A 24,601-nucleotide genomic window follows, 5' to 3' on the forward strand; every position below is an offset into this window, starting at 1 on the left:
CCCGCCTCCCCTCCCCCTCCCCGCCCAGCTCGCCCGCCTCTTTGTATCCAACATCCGGGTTTCCCCGCTGGCTCGGCTCCGTGGCCACCGCTCAGGAGCCATTTTGGACTCGGTTCAGCTCCCCCCCCCCCCCCCCCCCCCCCCCCCCCGTTCATGGCCCCTCCGGACTCGGCCCCTACGCCCGGGGCCCGGGCCCAGCCCCGTTGCGCCATGCCCGCGTCGGGCGCGCCCTGGCCCGCGCCCCGCCGCCGTCCCCCGGCCCCCGCGTCGCCCCATAGCCCGGGCCGCACTGCGCGCCGCCCGCAGCGGCCCTGAACCCCTATCCCCGCACGCTGCCTGGGAACCGAAGCGCAGAAGCGCGCGCGCCTGGAAGCGAGACCCAGAGAAGGAGCGGGAAGCAGACCGCAGCCGCCGCCGCCGGGCCCTGCGCGCCCCGGGAGCGCAGCGCGGCCCTGCCCGCGGGCTCCGGGTGTCCGCGGGGCGGCGCCGCGGAACATGACGGCGCCCTGGGCGGCCCTCGCCCTTCTCTGGGGATCGCTCTGCGCCGGTAAGGACCCGGCGCGTCGTGGGGGTGCGGGGACCCGGGGCGCGCGGTGTTTACCAACAAAGGGCGGCCCCGCGGCCTCGGCGCCGCGCCACCTGCTCGGGATCAGGGTCGCGCGGGGCGATCTGCTCGCGATCGTGGAGACACGCTCGCCTGTGCCGTACCTCTACGCTGTTGTGGTTCGCAGAGGCGCTAGGTGATAAGGGAACCTGGAGCGTCAGGGTCGGGGTTCAGGTTCCGCGGGCGCGCGGACCCTAGGGACAGAGCGAGGAAAACCTGAGTGTGGGGAAGGCGGCCAGTCGGGGCGGGCATCTCATCGGGGGCGGCTGGGTTGGGGCTGCGCGCCCCTGAGAGCCGTGGGTGTCGCAAAATGCAGCGGGCGGCTTTCCACAGCCCGCCCGGAGTCCTCTCCACCCCGTCCCGCCACTCTGGGTCGCGATCCTCGCGCGAGTGGCTCCTACCTGCGCCCGCTCTCCTTGCAGCGGGCCGCAGATGCGCCCTCGTGGGACCGCTTTTGTTTTGGGCAACTGGTTGTGGAGATGAGGTTGAGGGAGGTGAACCAACAGGTCTCAGATCGCTCCGGCCGGCACGTGGCGGACGTGAGTGACCCGCGCTCAGCCCGCAGGCGTTTGTGGGCTGTGGATGGTGCGCGTCTGCTTGGGGACTGGGACGTGTGGGTGGGTGTGTACGCGCGAAGTTGTGCTGGGAAAGCTCTTTTGGTCCCAAAGCCCAGGCACCGATTTCTCTGCCCCTGTGGTGCTGAAGCGTGCCGAAGTCTGTACGATCTCCGGGACGGGTTTGGGACAGTCCTGGGAAACGTAGACAGTCAGGCATTGAGACTCCAGAGAAAAGATCTTGGTGATTGGAATGGCTGGTGCCCGGTGGCCGGGGCTCTGGGTCCTGCGCGTCTTTGTTCCCAACCCCCATTACACATGCAACTCGGGTCCCCTGCGGCCCGAGGTGGCAGCAGCGCTGAGTCTGGGAAACCCGCGAGGGGCGGGGCCCGGAGTGAAGGGGAAGGGCTGGGATCCCTTATGCAGCTGCGGGGTGGGTATCCCAGATGGCCATTGCACCCACTCACTGGGATTCCCACTTTCAGTCTTCTCCCTTCTATTGCAAGGTAGTGAGGCTTGGCAGTTAATTCCGACCCCGAGAGTTTTTGCACGCTTCTGGCTGAGGTGGAGCGTGAGTGCACGAACCAGAGGGCAGAGACCACTTCTTTGCCAGCTGAGCACACTGTTGGAAAGCAGTTTCAGAGCTGTTCTGGAGCGTTAGAGGCAAAGCCAGCCCAGGTGGGACACTTTGTTGTTGTTTTTCCCGCCACTCCTTGAGGTTGCTCTTGAGTCTTTCTTCCCCCGAGAAAGAGGGCTGGGATGGAAAGCATTGGCCTTCTGTGGGAAGATATCAGCCCGCTGATCAAGGGCACACAGCAGCCTCGCCGCCTCTTGACCGCCTGGATTTCTGCTTCTGGGCGTCTTTCTCTTTCAAGCCCTGGATTGTCGTGTGCCTCCTCTGAGGACAGTACACCTCAGACTAGACATCTGTACATCACTGTCCAGGTTTGTCCCAGTCTGGTCTCCCCAGTCACCTCCCATTATATAAGGGGCAGGGTGTGTGTGGATCCCTGGCACGGTGTCTGTGTACTCCTTGCACTGTCTGGGGAGCGCTATTGGAGTAGGGAGGCATCTCTTCTGACTCAGTGCCTGTGGTTCTGCCCTCGGGGAAGGTAGTCACCTGGTATTTCTAGTCACACGGAGGTGCCGAGGTGGCTTTTGAGGAACTGGAGGAGAACTTCGTTTGGGGCAGAGCTGGCCCTCCTGACCTCTTGCTTCATGTTTCTGGCTTAGTATTCAGCATTACTTAGCCCTGTGGTAGAAAGAAGAGATCTATGCTAGTACTGTGAACAGGAACATTTACCTTAAACTATCTGAATGGCTGTGCTAGTAAAGGAAAAAGAAGTTGTATCTCAGTGTATTCTGGCTGCTCTGATACCACAGAGCTGGGTGATTCAAATAGCAGTAGAGAGAGCCCAGTGGCTAGAGTGCTTGCTGCTCTTGCAGAGGACCCAGGTTCTAGTCCGAACACTGACATGGTGACTCATAGTCACCTGGAACTCCACTTCTGGGAGGGTCACATGCTCTGTGACCTCTGAGAGCACCAGGCGTGCACGTGGACCAGACACACCTGCAGACAGACACTCAGAAGATAAAGTTAAAAGTCATATATATTCTATGTTTAACCACATTCACCTTTAAAAGTCAGCAGTGCGTATTCTCACGTGGTTCCTGAAGCCAGACCAGGGTGCCGGGGCAGTCAGGTCTGTCCTACGAGAGCCAAGGCTCCCACCTTCACAGTCTAATCCAGCCTTCACTGCTTCCTAGAGGTCCCACTTCCAAAGACCTTTGCATCACTGCCGGTTAGGGCTTTGCCATATGAATTTGAGGGTGGAGACTTGCTCCTTTTCATAGTTGGGTAAAATTAAGTTAACATAAAGATTGGTTATTGTAACGCACAGTCACTATTAAAAGAGTTAATGAGACATGAAAAAACAGGTTATCGCTGTAGTCTTGGCTGTTCTGGAACTCACTCTGTAGACCAGGCTGGCCTCAAACTCACCGAGGTCCCCCTGCCCCTGCCTCCTGAGTACTGTGATCAAAGCTGTGCCCCACCACTGCCCTGCCCTGCCCTGCCCGAGACACACACATAAATTAACTATCTTCAAGATATGGCATGTATCTTACCTTTTACAGAACATCCTGATTCCAACTTTGCACACTTCAGGTTCGGCCAGCTGCTGCCACAGTGGACAGCACAGGCCAAGAGGGAAAGACAGGACTGAGGCTGTGAGGCTGGAAGGCTTTCTAGATTTGAGCCTGGCCCAGCATGTCCTCAGGAGGCTGGCATTTGGCCCTTGCCCTGCAGTGGGCGACCACACACTATTCTCTAACATCTGTTTCTGTGCTTGGGGCTCAGAGCAGAGGGCTTAGCCAAGAGCAGGAGCTGAGGCTAGGAATGGTCTCAGTAGGTCCTCACCATCCCAGGTGTCTCCATAGGCTGACCATTTCCTCTGGGTGGAGGTGTGTGTGAGAGAGTAACCCTTACTCTTCTGGACCACTGTAGTGCGGGAGCCACGGCCAAGGGCTACAGTCACGAGAGTCCCTTCCCAGAGAGGATATCCCCTGCTCTCTGTCCTGTCTGCTGGTCGCCCCAGGCTGCTTGCCTGTCGTGGGCATACCCTTTGGAATGAGTAGGTGCCCTCCTCAGCTCTCAAAGGCTTTTTTTTTTTTTTTTTAAACCAAGCAGATGCGACCCTTGCCCATCTTCCCAGACTACAGCTGAGGGAAGACGTATGACCTAGAACCCTTTGACAGTGTCCTGCTTAGGTAGGCTTTTGTAGTGGGCCCCTCTCCTGCTCTTCCTGGACTCCAAGTCTCTGGACTCGTCCTGGCAGTTACCTAGAGTCCTTCCTTTGCTGGGAGCCCAGGGAAGAGCCCTATTACCTTTGGTCGTGCTGCTCTGAGAACCTGAGGAATCGGACCTCCAGAGGCTGTTCACCAGTGCCTGCCTGCGTGGGCACCTGTACGTGTTGCCTGTGCATGTCTGCACCCTTTCTGGGTCCCCTAAAATTGCAGTCAGCTCCTCCTCGGCCCAGCCTGCCCTCAGATGTGTGCGTTGGACCTCTAACCCTTTGTACCCCTCCTTACCCTGTCTGGTCTGTGGACATGTCTTTGTCTTTTCTTCTGGTACTTGTGATTCTGCCCATCACTCCATTTCTATGGTTTCCTTCCCATCCAGGAAGCCGTCTCTCTGGGATCCACAGGCTGTCAGAGCCTGAGTTCAAAGCCAGGTCCTAACGTGTTACCATGCATGGACTGGGATCCAGTGGGTTGAGGGATGAGCAGATAGGGGTCATTCAGGACCCTTCGTATTCATTCACACCCCCATCCTGTTTCTGTGTGTGTGTGTGTGTGTGTGTGTCTGTACCTGTGCATGTGGGTGCATGTGAGTCCAGAGATATCAAAAGTCTTTCACTGTCGACTTCATTATTTCTTTCCTTTAGAAGCATTTTGTTTTAGTTTGTGGGTATCTGCCAGAACTCACTGTGTTTGTGGTGGCCAGAGGACACCAGAGGAACTTGTGGAAGCTGGTTCTCGCCACGTTGGGTCCTGGGAAGTAAGTTCAGGTTGTCAGGCTCAGTGGCAGGCGAGCCTTTACTGCTGAGACCTCTCACTGGCCCCCACTTCATTTATGAGATGGGGCTCCCTGACCCCGAAACTCACCCTGGAAGCAAGGATTGCAGATGCTTGTCGTTCTGCTGGGCTTTTCCCGGGGGTTCCGGGTATCTGAACTCTGGTTCTTATCCTGTGTGGCTTACACTTTATCAGCCCCGTATACCACACTTTGGGAGATAGTCTGAATAGCCCTGGGTTAGGTCCTGGCTGTGTGGGCCTCTTTAGAACAGGGCTTCCCAAACTTTGACACTATTGGCATTTTGCGTCTATGGATTCTCGGTTTATGTGAGGAGTGGTCGTATAGGGTAGGAGCAGGCCTGTGCCTTGTGCATGCTTATTAGCTGTTTCCTCTCTGACCATGGTGACTGAAAATGACTCCTGGCATTGTTAAATGGTTGGGCCAGAGTCATACCAGTGCTCTAGAACATGCAGCCTTTATTGGGGTAGACAGTTGGGGGAGTCAGGGGAAAGGCCTTTCATCTTTCTCCCTCTGGAGTCGGTAGAGAGCTGGGTTCTCCCTGGAAGCTTAGATGATTCCTGCCGGCAGAACTTGTTGGTGTGTGGGGACTTTGGTCCAGAGTCAGAGGTTCCAGCAGACCGGCTGCTACTGAGGAGAATCCTGGCGTCCTTGAGCTTTCCCAGAAGTGGTTCTCGAGTTTCAGGGAGGCGGCCCGTTGTGGGTGGCCGGGCAACATGCCCGCCTGCACCCGCCCACCTGCTCTGGCCTTTGCCTTGAGGCTGACACTTCTGCCTCTCCCTCCCGCAGAATGTCAGGAAGTGCCTGCTGCTGGGTCTCTGCCTGCCCGACACCCCCTCCCTGCTCCCCTGGGATCTGTACCTGTCTGCAGAGCCTGGGGGGTGGCAGTGGGATCCTGGCATGCCCTTCCCCCCCAGTGGGCCTGCCCTGTGGCACTCCGGGGAGCCGCGGCGGCTATGGGCCTGGAACTCCCGGGCCCATGATGCCAGGGCAGGGGGCCAGCCTCACCCCAAAGGTATGGGCCCATCTCTTCCCACGGGGCTTGGGGAGGTGTGTGTGGTGGGCAAGCCGTGCTTGAGAAAGGTGCAGTGCTGCAGCCTGTGGCAGACGCGATGGGCTTCCACAGGCCTGTAAGTCGGCTTCTACAGGCCAGCAGCTCCCTGTGGCTGGCCCATGTGTGTTTTATGTTCTTTTTCATGCTGGATTACACTGAGGATTGTCGGGGGCGATTTCTTTCTGACCCCACTTAGTGACACATTTTGTTGTGCTTGGAGCTGCTTACTGGTGGGGCATCAGGGTGGATAAAGGTTTCTTACGAGCATTTCAAGTGCCCCACATCGTCCTGTGAAGCATGTGCTGAGCCAGGTGAGACTCCTAGGCTCTCCTCTGATGTGTCCTTTTTCTCCCCAGAAATTTGTGCTTGCCTTCCTGGAATTGTGGGGTCTGGTCCCCTCCTCCCATGCCATCACCAGCTTTTGCACTGGGTCAGACACCCCTTATTCTGGGCTTTTTGATCTCATGGTTGCCCAGACTTACAGCTGAGCCCTCGGTTCAGAGTTTCTCGCACGCCTGTCGGTGCTGCTCCTGGACACCCATGTCCTTGGGTTGGGAGATACTACTGTCTTCTTCAGGTTGGTCTTTAAAGTGGCAGAATACCTCCGTCTGTGACAATGGTAAGGACTGGAAATCACAGCTTAGGCCTGCTTGGATTGTCCCAAGGCCAAGTGTGCCTCTTTCTAGCCTGGACAGTCCCTCGATTGTGCGATGCTCACACATGTGCCTTTTTTCAGACCCTCTCAGGACTGGCAGCTCAGCCTGGCGTTTTCATTTATGGACACGTGACTTGGAAAGAAAGCTAGGCCCACTGGTTCTGGAGGGGTCTGGCCTCCTGGACAGTGGGGCTTCTCCTCCCTGCCTGGTTACTGGGCTACAGCTGAGGCGTTTTGTGAGGCAAAGCTCTTGTTTGTAAACGTGTTCCTCAGCAGACTATTTCGGTTCTACCTCTGAGAACCAAGGAGGCTAAAATTAGTTCTGGGGAGGAAAAGGAAGGCTGTTGGAAACCCAAGCCCTTGGCTGGAAGGTGGAGTAGCCTGCTTCTCCATGTTTGTGGCTGAGAGTTTGAAGATGTGAGCAGACCAGCTGTCGTCTGTCCATCTGTGTGGAGGGAGGGATGCCTGACTGCCCTCCTTAGCCAGAGAGAGAAAGCAGGAGGCTGCCTTGGGAGCTGTCTGGACTTTCGCGCCAGGCTGGTGTGTGGAGACGTTGCCGTCTCCAGCTGTGGAGACCTTGCTGTCTGATGTCCCCCTCTTACTGCGAACTCTCTTCACCTTCTGCCTCCAACCCAGCTGTTATCTGTACATTGAGTCAGAAAGTTCTCAAGAGTTCTCAGAGCCCTGGACTGGCAGCCAAAAGTTAGGAAACATTTCTTTTGCATATTTGGGAGGAATTGCCTTTGTATGTTAATTTGAAGTGGGGTTCAGTCGGAGCCTCGGCCCCTTGGGATCTATTCTCTGCACAGATCATGTGGGTCAAGGTTCATCTACCAAGTGGCTTAGAAAGTCCAGGGACACAGCTTAGTTGAGAAAGGTGAGTGACCTCTGCCTGTGGGTGGGTCTAAGTCTGTTTGCCTAAGCTAAGAACCTTTGTCCGCAAACCTTCCCTTGCCCAGGGGTCTCCCAGTTTACCCCTTCCCTTACCCAGGGGTCTTCCAGTTTACCCCTGTGTGAAGCAGAGGTCACATGAGCCCTGCTTTCTCTCTTCCTTTTATTAAGTTTGTTACCATTCCAGTACCACACGTATATTCAGCTGCAGAAATGTAGCTGTTAGTAGGTACAACTGGGGTCTTAAGTTGGGTGTGGTAGTGCGTGCCTGTAATTCCAGCTCTTGGGAGAGGCAGGAGGAGGGGGGAGTTCAAGGTCAACCTGGGCTGTGGAAACCATCTCAAAAACAAATTGATCAAACCAGGTGCATTGGCACATGCCTGATTCAGGGAGGCAGAGGCAGGAGGATCTTCGTGATTTTGAGGCCAATCTACAAAGTGAGTTCAGGACAGCCAAGACTATACAGAGAAACCCTGTCTCAAGAAACCAAGCCACACCAAGCAAAACCAAAACCAAAACCAAAACCAAAATGAACAGATCAGAAAACACAACTCAGGGTCTCCTGAGCAAGCCGCCCCCCCTAGAAAGTGAGTTATTTTGTGTGTGTCTCTGTGTTGAGCACTGTGTACATACATTGCCCACAGAGGCCAGAGAGCAAGTCAGATCCCCTGTAGTTGAAGTTACAGGTGGTCATGAGTTGCCTGGTGTGGGTGCTGGGAAGGGAACCCAGGTCCTCAGCAAGAGCAATAAGCTTCTTCCCTGCTGGGCCATCTCCTCCCCTTTTTCCTGTACTCTCCTGAGACAAGATCCCCTGTGGTTCAGGCTATCTGCGACCCGGTCTTTTGCTGCCGACGCCGGTTTTGAACTAGGATCCTCCAGCCTGCAGCCCCTGTGTGCTGGGATACAGGAGTGCGTCACCACAGTCAGTTTCTGCAGTTCAGGGAACGAGGCCTCATGCTTCGAGAATGCTAGGCAAATGCTCTCCCACTGAGCTACGCCCTCTCTCTCAGGTGAGACTCACAGTTGGTGCATATTCTTCCAGGCGTGTTCCCCTCCAGAGGGCAGCTGTAGGCAGTACTTATTAAAGTGTACTTACTCAGCTTCTTAAGGTGTGCGGTATGGGGGAGGAGCCGTGGCATGTGTGTGGACAGCTTGCGGGAGTTGGCACTTTACTTCCATCTTGCGAGTGTCTGGGACTAAACGCAGGTTGCCCGGCGTGGCAGGAAGCACTTGTGCCCACTAGTGTTGCACTGGCAGCCTCTGCTTTTCAGTCCCTAGCGCTGTCACTGTTGCACAGTGTCACAGCTGAGGCATAAGCATCGCACAGGGGTCTGTGCTGACGGGTGAGATGAAGGTGTTGTATCCCCCAGAACTGGAGTTACAGGTGGTTGTGGGTGCTAGGAATTGAACCTGGGTCCTCTGCCAGAGTAGCTGGTACTCTAACCACTGAGCCATCTCCCCAGCCCCAGGAGGTAGATTCTTGTAACCTTGTTTTTCTCTCTTTTGCCTTTGCAGTTCATTGCTATTTAACTGGGCATGGACTTGTGAGTGGAAAGCATTGTCCTACTATAGTCTAGCTTGCAAGTACTGGTTGTTGGAAGGTCAAAGCCAATCAGCTTTTAAATTGATTTCTTTCTTACTAGATATTTGTAGACACTCACGTGTGTGTGTGTGTGTGTGTGTGTGCGCACACACACACACACACACACACACACACACACACACACACACACAGCTGTCTGTCCTACATTTTATAGATGTTTTGGCTGTTTCTGTCTCTCTGGGAGTAAACTGTTCTTCAACCATTGCAGTCCCAGCAGCATCTTCTCTTCTGCTGTCCAGCAGTGTTCTTTAGTCTTTCAGGTTAAGGATGGGCTTGAATGCTGATTGACAGCGCTGAGCCTGTGGGTGGAGCTGACCAGGCTGAGAGACCTGATCTGGCTGTGTTTGGAGCCAGTTAGATTCTGCTGGGGAGTATCATCTGGCTCTGTGTGGAGGGGGTAGGCTGGGCCCTGGAAGCTGCAGGTAGAGAGCCGAGGCCTGTGTTTAGTATGCCCCTCTTCCTTCTCAGTCTGACTCAGGCCTCAGGTGGCCTGCTCCTTTCTGCCCAGAGCCTGTTTTATGCCTCTAGGAATCAGTTTGTGGGTTTGGGGCAAGGCAACTTCCAGCCACGAGTGGTGAGAGCATTTGAAGCCTGACTACGCTGACCAGTCCACTTTCTACCTTTTTACTCCATTGTTACAGTGACATCTGGTGCCAGAGAGTGCCAGGTCTTGGATGCTTTTGTGGTGGGACTCATGCTGCCCAGCTTTTCCCACAGCCAGCTGAGGCCTCTGCCATCCGTTTCCACTTCTCTGTCCACTCTCCAGCTCTGACTTTCTTTCGGTGGGTTCTATTATTTCTTCAGGCTTATGCTTTAAGAAACTTCCTTGTGCAGAGGAATCAGGACACAAGCTGACAAGTCTTGGTGGTCATCTGGAAGGCCACTCCAGTGTCTTCAGGAATTACAACGTCGGCAGAAGGCCCCGGGGCCACACCCTGCACTGTGGAGCGGTGGTGCCAGGGACTTGTTTATCAAGTCTGGTCTAGAGGTGACATGAGATGCCCTGGCTTCCTTCTGTCACTTTGGAAAATGCTCTTGGACTCTCTGTGGCGTTTGTAGTGGATGAGGGAGCTGAAAAGCCCAGGAAATGCAAAGGAAAGTGTAGTGAGCATCTTCCAGATAGCTGCATGTGTGGGAACGGTGTGTGGGGGGGGAGCGAGGACACACCAGGCGTGTGCCTCACCAGCCATGGTTGCTCATCTTGGGCTGCAGACATGTTCCAGTGGTTGGGAGTGCTTCTGGCTCTTTCAGGGGACCTGGGTTCTGCTCCCAGCACCTACCCACACACCCCTTGTTACAAATTGCTCATTACCTGTAGTCTTGCCCATTTCCATAAGTTAGAGATTCGGGGGCATTCAGTAGATAAGGAATTGAGGTTAGGGCCTTCTTGTTGGAAGGCATCCTTGGCCTCCTACCTTTAGTGAAAATATGTAGCCTGTGGCTCGCAGAGCAACTAGTTGGTGGAATTGTCTCCGACTAGCATGAAGGGGAAGGGAGGGGAGGTATGGGTAGTTTCCTCTGAGGGTTTTTAGCTACAGGTGTGAACTTGAAGCTAGAGATTCATATCCTGTTCTGGGAAACTCTAAATCAAGAAGTTAAAGGTGATGGCTGAGAGATGACACAGAGGTTAAGAGCACTGCCTGCTCTTCCAGAGGTCCTGAGTTCAATTCCCAGCTCCCACATGGTGGCTCATAACCATCTTTAGTATGATCTGGCGCCCTCTGCTGGCGAGCAGCACACATGCAGGCAGAACACTGAAAATGTTAAAAAAAAAAATTAAAGAAATTCAAGACATTCTACATTGGTACAGGGTTTGGCAGGAAAAAAATGGCCATTTCTTTCTGGAAGCTGGTGTTTCCACAGAGAAGGTCCCATTGGATGTAAGCTCTATCCAAAATTCAAAATCTGAGGGGGGAAAAAAATCTGCCACGAGTGAAAGTCATCAGAAACAAACAAACATGAAGTCGATGCATGCTCACTGCTGTTGTCAGCTCCCAGCACCACACTCAAAATCACCTGTTACCCAGCCCCGGGGGACTGACTGTGCCCACTGTGTCCACCAGCACTCATACACACAGTTCACACTCCTTTAACCCTGGTGCTCACGGGCAGGGGCCAGCCTGGTCTACAGAGCGAATTACAGGACACCAAGGGCTGCACCAGAGAAACCCTTTCTGGAAAAACAAAAAACAAACCAAAACAACAACAACAACATAATAATAATAAAAGTAAATTTAAAAAAAAGTAAGTTAGAGGGGGATTTGGATATATCCTAAGAACAGAATATTGAAATCGGCCCAGGATGATGATGGCTATGGGAATGGGCTAGAGGTCAGGAGCACTTCTGGCTCTCCCAGAGGGTCTGAGTTATGCTCCTGCTGCACGCACCAACTATATGGGCTGCTTTTTGCGGGGGAGGGGTGTTCTTTTCCTTTTTCTCTTCTCAGGGCTGGGCATCAGACCCTAGATTTCATGTATGCTTTGCAAGCCTTGGACTATTCTTGACAGGCAGAGGCAGAGAGATTTCTGTGAGTTCAAGGCCAGCCTCGTCTATCTAGGGAGCTTCAGGACAGTCAGGGCTACAGAGAGAAACCCTGTCTTAAAAACAAAAAACAAATTGAGTAGATGACACACACAGATTAGACCTAGTAAAAGGAAAAAACAGGGATTTGGAAGTAAGATTTTAGGGAATTACCAAGTGACATAAACTTGGACAATATGGAAAGGGTGTAGGTAATAGTTAATTTCCACCGTTAGCTAGATTGGGTTAAGAAACAACCTGTGGGGGAGTCAGAGGCAGGTAGATATATCTGAGTTCAAGGCCAGCCTGGTCTACAAAGCCAAAGCTACAAAGAGAAACCGTGTTTCAAAACACACACACACACACACACACACAGAGAGAGAGAGAGAGAAAGACCTAGGCCATTAAGAGGAACACCCTGGGATGTGTCAGGATATTTCCAGAGAGGTTGGCCTGAGGAGGGAGGACCCAGCCTGGATCAGGACTAAATTAAAAGGAGGAAGCTAGCTGAGGAGACTGGCTTCCTGTTTCTCCACATCTTCTTGCTGGAATGCATTGTGAGCTCAAACCTTTTCTCTCCTGAGTTATGTTATCAAGTGTTTGGTGACAGTGATGGGAAAAGTAGCTAATGTGGGTATTTCAGTCCATTGCTGCTGCTGTGACAATGCCACGCACTGCACAGCTTATAAGTAGTTGAGGCTGGGGAACCCGAGTGTGGCTCTAACGTTTAGGGGGAGCCCAAGTGCTGTGGAGGGCTCACATGGAAGAGGGGGTTGGGTGGGTGTTTATAACTCCCGTGATAACCAACCCAGTCTCTGATGTGATAGTAATCCTTTCATGAAATAAGGGCCCTCATGTTCTGAGCATCTCTTAAGAGCGAGCCCCCCAACCCACACACCCAACTGCGTTGCATCAAGGATTATATTTCCAATACAAGTCTGGGTGTGGTGACATACAACTGTAATCCGAGGAGGCTGAGATAGGGGGATCACAAATTTGAGGCTGGCCAGGGCTGAAGAACACGATTGCATCATGTTCAAGATAAAACAAAACAAAACAAAAAAACCCAAAGGAATAAAGCCCAAACAACATTTGTAGCATTTGAATCCTGAAACAGTAATAAACCTGACATTATGGTTTGTGTGTGGCGTGTCCCTGTGAGTTCATGTGCTGGAATGCTGTTCTGCCCTGGTTGCGCTGTGTCACGGGTTCTGGAGCCTTCTCCAGTCAGGGCTTAGCTGACAGAAGTGGATCGCTGCAGGTGAGTGAGCAAGTGGCCTCACGCTCCTGCCCCTGCCACAGGAGGCCTCACGCTCCTGTCCCTGCTGCAGGCCTCCTTGTAGACTTCCTCCCTTCAAACGATGAGCCAAATAAATCCTGGAAAAGGCAGCTAATATTCCTGGTCGCAAGACCCCATATAAGAGCGGAAAAGCAGTCTAAGCCACAAGTAATGTTTTAGAGATGTATACAGATGGCAAAAATACTGAATACTGAGTGCAATGCGTTAGCGTTTTATTCCCATGAGGATCACATATTAATGAAAGTTGAAGGCGATGGAGCCAGCAGTCACTTCTGGGGAGAGATTGGAAGGCTGAAGAGCGCAGGCTCATAACCTACGCACTTCAAAGACCAACTGCTTAGCTAGAGTAGAAGTGAACTTTAGCTTCCAGGTCGGAAGTGGCGACATGCGGTATGTTAAAAGGTAATCCATGTTGCTCCGCGGTAGAGCAAGCGATCAGCTTGCAGGAAGTGCTGTTTGATCGCCAGAACTGCAAGGGAAACAACAAATGGAGATGGGAATAGAGAAAAGAGAAACCCAATCATGGATTCATTAGGACTCATGTCTGATTTTAAGAAAGCATTAGATTGAACTGTAGAAAATAAAAGTGGGCAGAAAGCTTTAAAGTTGGAAGGAAAAAATAAATTGGAAAAAACACCACGGATGTTCTAGACATGTTAGCACCAGGTAGACACGCTTCCCCTCCCCCGTCCCAGACAGGGTCTCTGTGTAGCTCTGGCTGTCCTGGAACTAGCTCTGTAGACAAGGCTGGCCTCCAGACGGCCTTTGCCTCCTGCTGCTGGAGTGCTGGGATGCAGGCTGCGCACCGCCACCTCCCCGCTCAGTTGCGCTGACATCGTGAGGAACAGAGGTGGTTGCTGTGCAGCGGCACACACATCCCTCCTGAGAACAGAGGCCTCCCCAGCATGAGGAAAAGCTACCCGACTGAGGCCTAGGAGGAGGGATGGGCAGGTGTCCCCAGGGCAGCATGGACGAGGTCCTAACTCGGTGGGCTGTGCTGAGAAACTGGCTGAGCTATTTTGAAGAAGGATCCGGCAGTACGTGCCCATCCAAAGTTTCACAGACCACGTTTCCAGGATGAGAGGAAAGCCCCACAGAGGTTAAGAAGCTTTCTGATGGCTTTGCTTACGTCACAGTGTGTATGACCTGAGGTCCAGCAGGTGAATGGCCTGACTTCACACTGGGCAGTCCCTAGGCTCCAAAGCATGGGGTTTCAGGGATCGACCTGCAGAGAGCCTGTGTACCTCTGGTTCAGTTCTGTCACCTGTGAGGTGGCCTGCTCAGGGTTCTCACACTTCATATGGTAGTGCATGGGGTATGGCCTGAGCCAGCTAAGTGCCTAGTAGGTGTCTGTCAGTCTGGAGGACAAAAGTACAGAAGAGGCCAAGAAGCAAAATTAAACAGTTGGGTTCTCTAGAGTAAGGATTACTCTAGAGTAATTTTTCTTTTTTTTCTTTTTTTTTTTCTTTTTATTTTATGGGCACTTGTGTTTTGCCTGTGTGTGTGTGTGTGTGTGTGTGTGTGTGTGTGTGTGTGTGTGTGTGCAGTGCCTGTGGAAGAGGGCATCAGATCCCCTGGAACTGGAGTTACACCCTGTGGAACCAAAGCTACTTGTCTGCAACCCCCAGGATGAAGGATGCTGAGACGAACAGTAGGGCCTTGTTGGGTTCCTTCCTCCCCAGAATCTGCCGTCGCAGGCGTGGTGCTGTGTGTGTGTCTCCTCATGCCCCAGCCTGGTCCACCTCTCTCCTAGGTTCCCCATTCCTAGCCGCCCTGGCTGTGGCCCCCAGGGACTGGTGGAGATGGATCAGTGCCCGTTAGGGTGGATGAGCAGGCTAGTTGGGGAGGTTCCTGACCTGGCTGCTGGGCCGTGGGCTGTGGGCAGGAGGCCTTCATCTATTAAAAGGCTAGGTGGCCTTGTGGCTGGAATTTTGCCATGGGCTATAAATAGCCGGTGTGAGAGTGTGAAGAGATGGAGCCAGGCAGGAGAGAGGATCTCCAGCTGGCAGTAGCCTGGGTGCGGTGTGGGAGGGGTGTGGAATGTCACATGGGATGCAAAGCTTGCAGGCAGGCTCGGCGTGAGGCCTGGACCAGAAGAATGGCCGCCCACCTCCGAGGCAGGTGCTGTCAATCACCTCAGAGTGGTCAGGTGGCGTGCCCCAGGCACAGCGCTGTGAGGTATCTGCAGGGTTCCCTGGTGGCAGGTCTGGTCAGAGCTCTGGTGACATCCAGAGTCTGTGGGTCCTACCTGGGGCCTTCCATGGGCTTTTCAGGCTTCTAGCCTGGGGGCCCCATGGTTGTGCGGGAGGGGCTCCTGCCTGACAGTGGCCAACCTGAGGCCTGCTCGGTGTGTGTTGTCCCCCTTGTGACTCCTGCCCCTGAACAAGGGGCTGTCTGGTGTCCCCTGAGCTGGAAGTGTGGGGCAGAGGTAGAGCCGAGCATCCTGGAAGCCCCAGGTTCCCTCCTCAGCGTCTATGGCAGGAGTATGTTGATGCCATGCCTCCTTCCTGTCCCTTTCAAAATCTTTCTCGAACCATATACCCACAGCACTCTGTCTGTAGGAATTCATGCCCAGCCCCCAACAGGTCGGGGTGGGCTTTCCGGGCTTGTGTGTGTGGCCGGGGGTAGGATGGGGCTGGGCATCCAGGAAACAGTGGATGAGGACACGTAGCTGTTTACTTCTCGTGCTCACCGTGCCCATGCTGTCACCGCCTCCTCGGGGTTCTTGGGTTATCTTTCTCATACACCTTTTGGAAGTGTCAGGTGCTCCCTGTTAACATAGCTGCTGCTATGCTTCGGACTCCAGGAAGGGGCGAAGCAGCTGTGTACTCCCGGGACTGGGGCTTCTCTTAGCTCAACTACCAGTTACCGCCACAAGTAGCCAGGGCCATGTGGGCGCGACAGACGCCACCCTGGCTCCTGAGGCTTGCTTTGTTCTGAGGCCTGCACACTTCCCTCGGAGTCTCACCTGCAAATCCCTATGCTTGAACAAGGTTATGGCTGGGGGACACGTGCGCATCTGTGAGGCCTGATCGACAAAAGCTGGTGCACAGCTCTCTTTGAGCCCTGCTCTGGATCCCGAGACCCTTCTGGGTCAGGCGGAGCCACAGCCACCTGACAGGTTGTCACCACAAGTGTCAGGGTCTAGGCCAACATAGCCCTGGCTGGCCAGAGCTGAGGCTGGGTTCTGCCATTCTGAGGGGTTAACATTTTGAACATGTGAGTTCTACCTGGAGCCTTGAGATTGGCTGCTTGCCCAAGGTTGGGACTCCCTGGAAGGAGCCTCCTGCTATGGTGAGGAGTTGTTTAGAGGCTCCGATCTGCTGTAGTGGAGTCCCTCTCCCCGGACAGCCCGGCAGGATCCATCAGTTTACACCAGAGAAGAGTGTAGTGATAGAATTCAGCACCCTGCCAGCCTCGGGTCAGGTGGGAGCCCCCTCCCTGAAGCCCCACTGGTCTTTCAGTTGGCTTACTGGAGAAAGCTGGGGTGCTGGTTTCCTTTAGGGTATCTGCATAGGGCTCCAGCAGTGAGATAGTAAATGCCACACCCCCTCTTGGGGATGTCCCATGGGGGAACAAGACTTGTGTACTACTTCCCGTCTTATATCCAAAGGTTCGTGGGGTCATTGTGGACAAAATGTTACAGGTCTGTGGGCTGCGCTCAGCCTCTCTCCTCTCCCGCCACAGGTTCCGGGCGCGGGGAGGCCGAGACTCGGGAGTGCATCTACTACAACGCCAACTGGGAACTGGAGCGCACCAACCAGAGCGGCCTGGAGCGCTGCGAGGGCGAACAGGACAAGCGGCTGCACTGCTACGCCTCCTGGCGCAACAGCTCCGGTACCATAGAGCTGGTGAAGAAGGGCTGTTGGCTGGATGACTTTAATTGCTACGACAGGTACACTGCGGGGGTCCCCTCTCCGGGGCTTGATGTCAGGATGCCTTCTGAGGCCCCGCCCAGGAGCCCAAGCGCGCCTCCCCCACCTCCACCCCCTTCTGCTGTTTGCTCTCCTCTGCAGCAGGCAGCATTTCTGTGCCTGGCTGTCCCTCTCAGCCTTGGGTCACTCCTCAGGGGAAATGGACGCAGCCTACCTGCCTATAAGCCCGGAGTTGCTCTGTTTGTGGGGAGGGGTCTGGGGAAAGGCTTGCTGTCCCTGCCCCGGAGTTTGTAACTGGGACCTGGGCCTTCAGGCAGGAGTGTGTGGCCACCGAGGAGAACCCTCAGGTGTACTTCTGCTGCTGTGAAGGCAACTTCTGCAACGAGCGCTTCACTCATTTGCCGGAGCCTGGGGGCCCAGAAGGTGAGGGGCTAGTGGGAAGAGGGGTGTCAGTGTGCCACTCTGGAGCCAGTTGGGAGGGTGGCTGGAGTGTTGGAGTGGGCGGGCTGTGTGACACAGGGCTCCATGTGTCCCCCAGTCACGTACGAGCCACCCCCGACAGCCCCCACCCTGCTCACGGTGCTGGCCTATTCGCTGCTGCCCATTGGGGGCCTCTCTCTCATCGTGCTGCTGGCCTTCTGGATGTATCGACATCGCAAGCCTCCCTACGGCCACGTGGACATCCATGAGGTGCGATGGTGCCAGCGAGGGGTGGGGCGGGGAGCAAGGAAGGGTGGCCTCGAAGACTCCTTTACACCCTTGTTCTCCCAGGACCCTGGGCCTCCACCTCCATCCCCTCTGGTGGGCCTGAAGCCGCTCCAGCTGCTGGAGATCAAGGCTCGAGGCCGCTTTGGCTGCGTTTGGAAGGCTCAGCTCATGAATGACTTTGTCGCTGTGAAGATCTTCCCACTGCAGGTGAGCTCCTGGGGGTCTCCCGGCAGTGCTCTCTCTGTGGTCCAAGTGGGAGTCTCTCCCCACAGCGCGGTCCAAGCTCTCACTTCAGCAGTGAGGGTGCCCCAGAGGGCTAGGCTCAGGGTCGGCCAGACTTTCGGATTTTGCCGTTACTTCTGCACTGTGCGTGCAGTTTACACGTTTTCTGTTTGCACAGGTCTGTGTGTGGCGGCCAGAGACTGACAATGAGTATTTTCCTTTATGTACTCCCCCACCCCCCTTTTTCAGTATATAGTCCAGGCTGGCCTTGAACCCACAGAGGTCCACCTGCTCCTACCTCCCACGTGCTGGAATTAAAGGCATGTACCACTATGCCTGGCTGTCTACTTTTTACAATTTTTTTGTCCTTATTTATTTTTAATAAAACTATTTTTATGTGTATGGGTTTTTTGCCTCCATGCATCTGTGTGTGCCGAGTGCATGCCTGGTGCCTGCAGAGGCCAGAAGAGAGTGTTGGACCCCTGGACTGGAGTGACAGATGGTTGTGAGCTGCAGTGTGTGTGCTGGGAATTGAACCTGGGTGCTTAGGAAGAGCAGCAGACAGCATTCTTAACCTCAGAGCCACCTCTCCAGCCTTCTAATTTTTCAACTTTTTTCGAGACAAGATCTCTCACCGAGCTGGAAACTCACTGATTGGATAGACTAGTTGGCAAGCAAGTGCCAGGGACCCTCCGTCTCCAAGCTCCCTGCTTCCAGCGGCAGGGCTCCGCTGGACTCTTTGAGTAGGTGCTGGGAGTCAGCACTGGCTTCCTCATGCTTGCCTGGCAGCCCGTTACCTAGTGAGCATCCCCTCAGCCCTCGAGTGAGGCATTTGACATCATGATCTCCTGGGGGGTTTCCGACACCAGGCAACACACAGGTACTTGGTGAATCAGGCAGCTGATACTGGGCGCCTCCCTCAGCATTTGTAAATTGGGACGCTGCTGCCAGCTACCTCAGAGACTGCTGCTGCCCCAGTTCCCCAGATGCATCCTCCAGATGCCGATGCTGTGAGGCCAGGGTTGAGGATGCAGTGTGTATGTGTGTGTGTGTGTGTGTGTGTGTGTGTGTCCGTGGGCCTCTGACTGGGGCTGGGCTGCTTCCTTGCCTCAGGACAAGCAGTCTTGGCAGAGCGAACGGGAGATCTTCAGCACGCCCGGCATGAGGCACGAGAACCTGTTGCAGTTCATTGCCGCTGAGAAGCGAGGCTCCAGCCTGGAGGTGGAGCTGTGGCTGATCACAGCCTTCCATGACAAGGTGAGCGGAGCCCCGGGAAGGCGGCTTTGTGATGAGGCGACCCCCTGAGCAGGTGCCCCTCTCTCCCTGGATCACTTTTATGGCAAGGGTTGCTGTTCCGCCCGCTGCGCGTTTGCATTGAGATGTTCTTCAAGAGGCCCAGGGTTGCCTCCTGTCCTGCATGTGGAGCCTCTGCCCACAGTCTGTGCTGCCTTCTCCTAGGGCTCCCTCACGGATTACCTCAAGGGGAATATCATCACGTGGAATGAACTGTGTCATGTGGCAGAGACGATGTCACGAGGCCTCTCGTACCTGCATGAGGATGTGCCCTGGTGCCGTGGCGAGGGCCACAAGCCGTCCATCGCCCACAGGTACCTGGGGGCTTGGGAGCGCTCCCTGCACGCATGGGTGAGGATGCAGGGAGGGCTGGCGCTGGAGCAGAGGGCCTCTGCTTCCTTGAATGTGTCCTTGTGTCAGCAAACCTGGCCTTCCTGTGTGCTGGCGTGAGTTGGCTTTCTAGGTTGGTGTTCTTATGCCCTCTGCTGGGCACATGAAGGGCTGTCACTTTGGAGAGCTGGCTCTTCAAGTTCTCTGATTTTGGTTAAGAATGTTTTGTATCCTTAGAAGGACTGTGTTTACCTAATCTGTAGGTTATGTTTGCTGATGCTTGCTGGTACAGATCACATGTGTTTTTATGTATCATGACAGCATTAGCTGTCCGTTATTTCCTGGGGAACTCCCCTCTATTCTCCTGATGAGCTTAAAAAAAGGTAAATGATAGATTTTTACAAAAGTGTCTTGACTTAACGGGGCTCTGGACCTTTTAGGATCTCTGAGTCCTATTTCTGTTGATCTGTTTGTTTTAGTTTTGGCTTTTCTAGTCCAGGTAGAGTTGAGTGCCTGTACCCACTCCTGTGTCTGCCACTGTAGCAAGCTGATTCTCAATTCTTGTTCATATTCCAAACATGGTAAACTTCTAGGAAAGACTGAGGATTATGGGCTGGCTTTTAGTCCTGTGGTGCGGGTCTGGCCAGCGCCGGGGTAGGACCTGGGACTGGATCTTGATGCTGTGCGCATCAGTTTCACTCCTGCTCTCCACAGGGACTTCAAAAGCAAGAATGTACTGCTGAAGAGTGACCTCACCGCTGTGCTGGCTGACTTTGGCCTGGCAGTTCGGTTTGAGCCAGGGAAGCCTCCAGGGGACACCCATGGACAGGTAAGGAGCCTGGGGCTTAGCTGGAGTGACCATAGAGCTACCTGTAGACTTAGAGAACCAGGCTCTTGTCTCAGCACCAGAGAAGACAAGGCCTGGAGGCTGGTTTCCAGCCAGTCAGCTGAGCAGTCCAGGCTCTCCTCAAAGCCACTCCTCCTTGCATTTCAGTCTTTCTCTTTCTGTGCGTGTGTGTGTGTGTGTGTGTGTGTGTGTGTGTGTGTGTCTGGTCTCTGGATAGCCTGTCCTTCTTTGTCTTCATGTAGGTCGGCACCAGACGGTACATGGCCCCCGAGGTGCTGGAGGGGGCCATCAACTTCCAGAGGGACGCCTTCCTGCGCATCGACATGTATGCCATGGGGCTGGTGCTATGGGAGCTGGTGTCTCGGTGCAAGGCTGCGGATGGTGAGTGGGTCGGCAGTCCCGGGCAGCCTGGGTTGGGGCCGGGGGCTGGGCCTTGGTGATGCCATCAGCCCCTCGCCTCTCAGGGCCTGTGGATGAGTACATGCTGCCCTTTGAGGAGGAGATTGGACAACACCCTTCCCTGGAGGAGCTGCAGGAGGTGGTTGTCCACAAGAAGATGAGGCCCACCATTAAGGATCACTGGCTGAAGCACCCGGTGAGGGAGCTGGGCTCAGGACACTGCAGGGGTGGGTGAGGGGCCTGCCTTGTATGGCAGGAGCCTAGGATCAAGGAGGGGAAGGCCGCCATCTTCCCTGGACTCAAAGGAGATGTCCCAGAGGTTGTGGGAATAAGGTAGGCCCTGACCTCCTTGTACCCACCTTGGCTCAACTGCTGATGACTGGGCAGAGCTTTGGGCTTTGTGTAACGTCTGCCTTGAGTCCCAGTGCTCCAAGGTGAGCAGGTACATCTGCCTGCAGGGAGGGCTGAAGCGTAGTGAACATTTCCCTGGGGCTCTGAGGGAGGCCAACACTGAGAGACTTGGTGGGGTGACCAAGGGAGCGCTGGAGTGCGGTTGCAGGGTCTAGGGTGCAGGAGTCGGGGGGCCAGGAGTCAGAGCTGCCTCTTGCAGCCTGCTGATTTACCTGCAGTGGCTGTGATGGACTGTAGGCTCTGCCCGACCCTCTGACACACCAGCACTTGCTGCCCTGAGGAACCCTAACAAGGGCTCTTCCTCCCTTCTGCTGCTCTGCAGGGCCTGGCCCAGCTCTGTGTGACCATTGAGGAGTGCTGGGACCACGATGCAGAGGCTCGCCTTTCTGCGGGATGCGTGGAGGAGCGGGTGTCCCTGATCAGGAGGTCGGTCAACGGCACTACCTCGGACTGTCTAGTCTCTCTGGTGACCTCCGTCACCAACGTGGACCTGCTCCCTAAAGAGTCCAGCATCTGAGCCCAGGACACAGTGTCTCTCCAGACTCAGTGGATCTGAAGAAAAAAGGAAAAAAGTTGTGTTTTGTTTTGGAAACCCCATAAAACCAACAAACACATAAAATGCAGCTGCTATTTTACCTTGACTTTTATTATTATTATAATTATTATAATTATTATTAATAATATTATTTTTGGATTGGATCAGTTTTTACCAGCATATTGTTCTACTGTATCGCAAACAGCGGACATGTCAGCAGGCGTTGAGGTGCTGAGCTGTGAACGCAGAACCAGCGCCATGCTGAAGAGCCTCAGCCACCTCCTGCCCTCCGGGATTCATTTCCTCTTTGTCGTCTCAGAATCTGTCACACAAAGAAACCCATCTCCTGTCTTAGGAAACTCAATGCTGCAATTCTCTACTAGAGGAACCTTTGAAGACTGTTACATGAACATACCCTTCCTCAGAAGAGGGTTTCCCCCACCCCTTTATTTTGCATTTCTCCCTTTTCAGGCAGTGAGCTGAAGAAATGGTGGACCTGTCTTCGTGGGTCTCACGGGTGTCATCCTGACCTGACTGAGGGAACTCAGATGAGGACGGTTTAGACTGACGGTGGAAGGGAGGATGGGTCTGGGTAGGGTGCAGAGCAGAGCTACACTGGACTTGGGCACATTTGGAGCAGCACCCTTGGCTATGAAGGCTACTTTCTCAGGTAACAAGGGATCGAGGGCAAGGACCTGGTGGAGGCCCAACAGTAATGCTAGCGAGCACAGGGTTTGGAGGGGGTTGGGGAGCCAGGCCAGGCTGCCCCTCCTGCCCAGTTTCTTCCCACTGACTGGGGCGTGCCCGTAGGAGGAGACACTACCTTGCTCATGTGTTAGGACTAGGTGAGGGAGTGACAGTTTTGTAGACATTCTTCATTAGACATGATGCTGTAGATGTCTTTTGTGGAGGAAATGCCAAGCTGCATTGTCCTCTTGGCAGTTTGGGGAGGTGCCTGTGGCACAGCGTGGGCGGGCCAGAGGACCCCTGGTTGGGGACCTCTCTGGCCTGCAGCTCTGGCCTGGCCCCATGCAGTGGCATCACCAACTTCTTTTCTGAGTCTCGCGGACACGGCTTTCTCCAGACCCTTTAAAGTGGTGCATATTATAAAACTGTTTCTATTACGCCATAACCTTGCTCCAGGCGGTGAATGTTCCTAATGCTGCTGTTTCAACAAAGGAATTTTTTTTTCTTTTTAATTTATGAAACACACTAAATTTTTTTTCCAGACAGAACACACACATCCATATATATATATACACACACATGCTTTGCTGTGTGGCTTCCGAGATTTAGATTTTAAAAAGTAAAAGAAGTAACTTCACGACCACAGACCACCTCAAACCAGAAATACCTCAGAATTTTCTACTTGTGTATGTTTTATTAATTATATATTTTGTTAGTTGTGTTGTCTTGTAGGAAGTATATTTTAATGTAAGTTGGGTTTTATGACAAGGAAGTTTAAAGAAATAGAGAAAAAGAAAAAAAGTTTGTGTCTTCTAGTCAGTCCTACCATTTTTGTTTGGTAAAAGTTCCCATGTAAATATTTGTCATCAGCTGTAGGTCGGCTGTCTGGGCCCTGGTCATTCATCACTCTGGTTTAGACTGTATTGCTTAAACAGCACATCTCTTGATCTTGAGGGTAGGCCACTTCCTCCCGGATTGCTTAGAGGTCAGGTGTTGTCCCGTGGGTCTGCTGGGTAGTACTCAGAATGATACCCCCACTTTGACCTGGCAGTACTATGGTCCTCAGACCCATGCTAGGTAACTTTACTTGAGATTGAATTCCTTCGGCAGCAGGTGAGTTCCATCACCATGCTGTGACATCTGGGAGAGTACAGCTCACAGCTGCTCCCCTTGGCATGCTGTGTGTGGTGCCCGGGGCAGCCCTGGGGCTTGCTCTTTTCTGTGGGTATTTGTATGCAGGGTGTTGGGGAAGGCAGCTGGCTTCCCTCTCAGACCTTAGTCCTTTTTTCCATGGTCAGTGTGAGCTGGCCAAATAGTTAGAAGACATGTCCTCTGTGTCTGTAAGCTCTGTGTCCTTTCCTCCCCCATTTGATTTTGTGCTGTGGTATTTTCTTCTCTCACAGTACTTCTCACTGCAAAACAAATCTTACAGCAGTTGCTTTTCTTTTCCACTTATTTCTTTAAGAAGCTTTAACTATTTATTGAGAAGTGCCATATCTACTTTCTTTAGCTTTTTCCTCAGGCAGTGGGGACACCTCTACTTTTGACCCTTAACCAACCAACCACTAGGAAATGTAGCTGCTTCGCTGCAGGAGTGATCCAGTCACCAGTCACATGCTGTGCCAAACACTAAACTGAGCTTTCCTGTGTGGGCTTGCCACCCTGAGTGGTTTTCCTCTTGTGTGCTGAGCTCCGGTATGGGCCATCCAGTCAGGTCACACTGCAAGCTGGGCAGGCCAGGCACCTTTTCTGGTGGTGGCTTCCTTCTTTGCTGCCCTATGTACAGCCACAGTGGTGACCTTGTCAGACCTTCTGGTCAGAATGGAGTGTCAAGAGGTGATACTGTTTGCTGTGGCCAGGCAGAGGGAGAGTCTGGGTGGTGAGGTTGTGGACTGCCTCTTGACTTCAGGTAACACACCCAGCTGCAAGGTGGTGACATCCCAGGGTATGGCCTGGAAATGTGGGTGGGCCTTATTCTTTTTTTTGTTTTGTTTCACCTTGTGCCCCCTTGAGTCCTGGGACCTCTGCCTTGCATTTTCCTGCAGATTTCTTGTCACTTTCTTTCTATTCCCCTCACCCCTGAAGACGGTTGTCCCTGTGGATGGAAAAGGATGAGATAAGTCAGGGGAGAGAAATACCTTGAGGTGCTGTCTCCTTCCTTTACTGCATGTTGTTGTGGTCTAAACAGGCTCCTGTGGCAATGGGCCTTGGCAGAGAATGTTCTGGTTAAAAATACCTGTGATACCTCTGTTGTCAGAGTTTTCTGTTAATAAGTCAGAGAAGGGGATGGTGAGGAAGGCTGTGAACAGTCAGTAGCATGTGGGCTAACGTGGGCTGGCCTGGTATGAAGGAAAGTGCTGGGCCTTCTACTTCACACCCACAGCCAAGGGCAGACCTTTTCCTCATCACTGGGCTACCAGGCTTGCTGGGCTGGCCTTCCTGACAAGGCTTGAGCTTCTATGACAGTGTGTGGCCCTTTCAGTCTGCCCTGTCCTCCCTCCCTGGAGCTGGGCAAGA

General features: G+C 53.7%; 1 protein-coding gene across 4 annotated transcripts; it reads left to right on the top strand.

Moving 5' to 3' along the window:
* The first annotated feature begins 367 nt into the window (after window positions 1-367).
* On the top strand, window positions 368-21,491 carry Acvr2b (activin A receptor type 2B). 4 transcript variants are annotated; one of them, XM_055601579.1, is made up of 11 exons: window positions 368-547; window positions 16,465-16,672; window positions 16,966-17,075; window positions 17,191-17,342; window positions 17,424-17,567; window positions 18,696-18,839; window positions 19,041-19,189; window positions 19,920-20,034; window positions 20,295-20,433; window positions 20,517-20,647; window positions 21,185-21,491. In XM_055601579.1, exons 1-11 carry the CDS (start codon window positions 496-498, stop codon window positions 21,377-21,379), a joined length of 1,539 nt encoding a protein of 512 aa, XP_055457554.1. In that variant the 5' UTR covers window positions 368-495; the 3' UTR covers window positions 21,380-21,491. The 4 variants fall into 4 exon arrangements, with proteins under 4 accessions (XP_055457554.1, XP_055457550.1, XP_055457551.1 ...); XM_055601576.1 differs by lacking the exon at window positions 368-547 and adding an exon at window positions 5,576-5,768; XM_055601577.1 differs by lacking the exon at window positions 368-547 and adding an exon at window positions 5,576-5,768 and having other exon boundaries at window positions 17,215-17,342.
* The last annotated feature ends 3,110 nt before the right edge of the window (window positions 21,492-24,601 follow it).

Source organism: Psammomys obesus, unplaced genomic scaffold (genome assembly GCF_907164565.1).
Source record: "Psammomys obesus unplaced genomic scaffold, mPsaObe1.curated_primary_1811, whole genome shotgun sequence".
In the NCBI taxonomy this organism is placed as follows: Eukaryota; Metazoa; Chordata; class Mammalia; order Rodentia; family Muridae; genus Psammomys; species Psammomys obesus.

Coding starts and splice junctions, on each gene's coding strand:
- Acvr2b (XM_055601575.1), top strand. CDS start 496: ATGACGGCGCCCTGGGCGGCCCTCGCCCTTCTCTGGGGATCGCTCTGC. Junction 548..16,464: donor CTGGGGATCGCTCTGCGCCG/GTAAGGACCCGG, acceptor CTCCCGCCACAG/GTTCCGGGCGCGGGGAGGCC. Junction 20,434..20,516: donor TCGGTGCAAGGCTGCGGATG/GTGAGTGGGTCG, acceptor CTCGCCTCTCAG/GGCCTGTGGATGAGTACATG.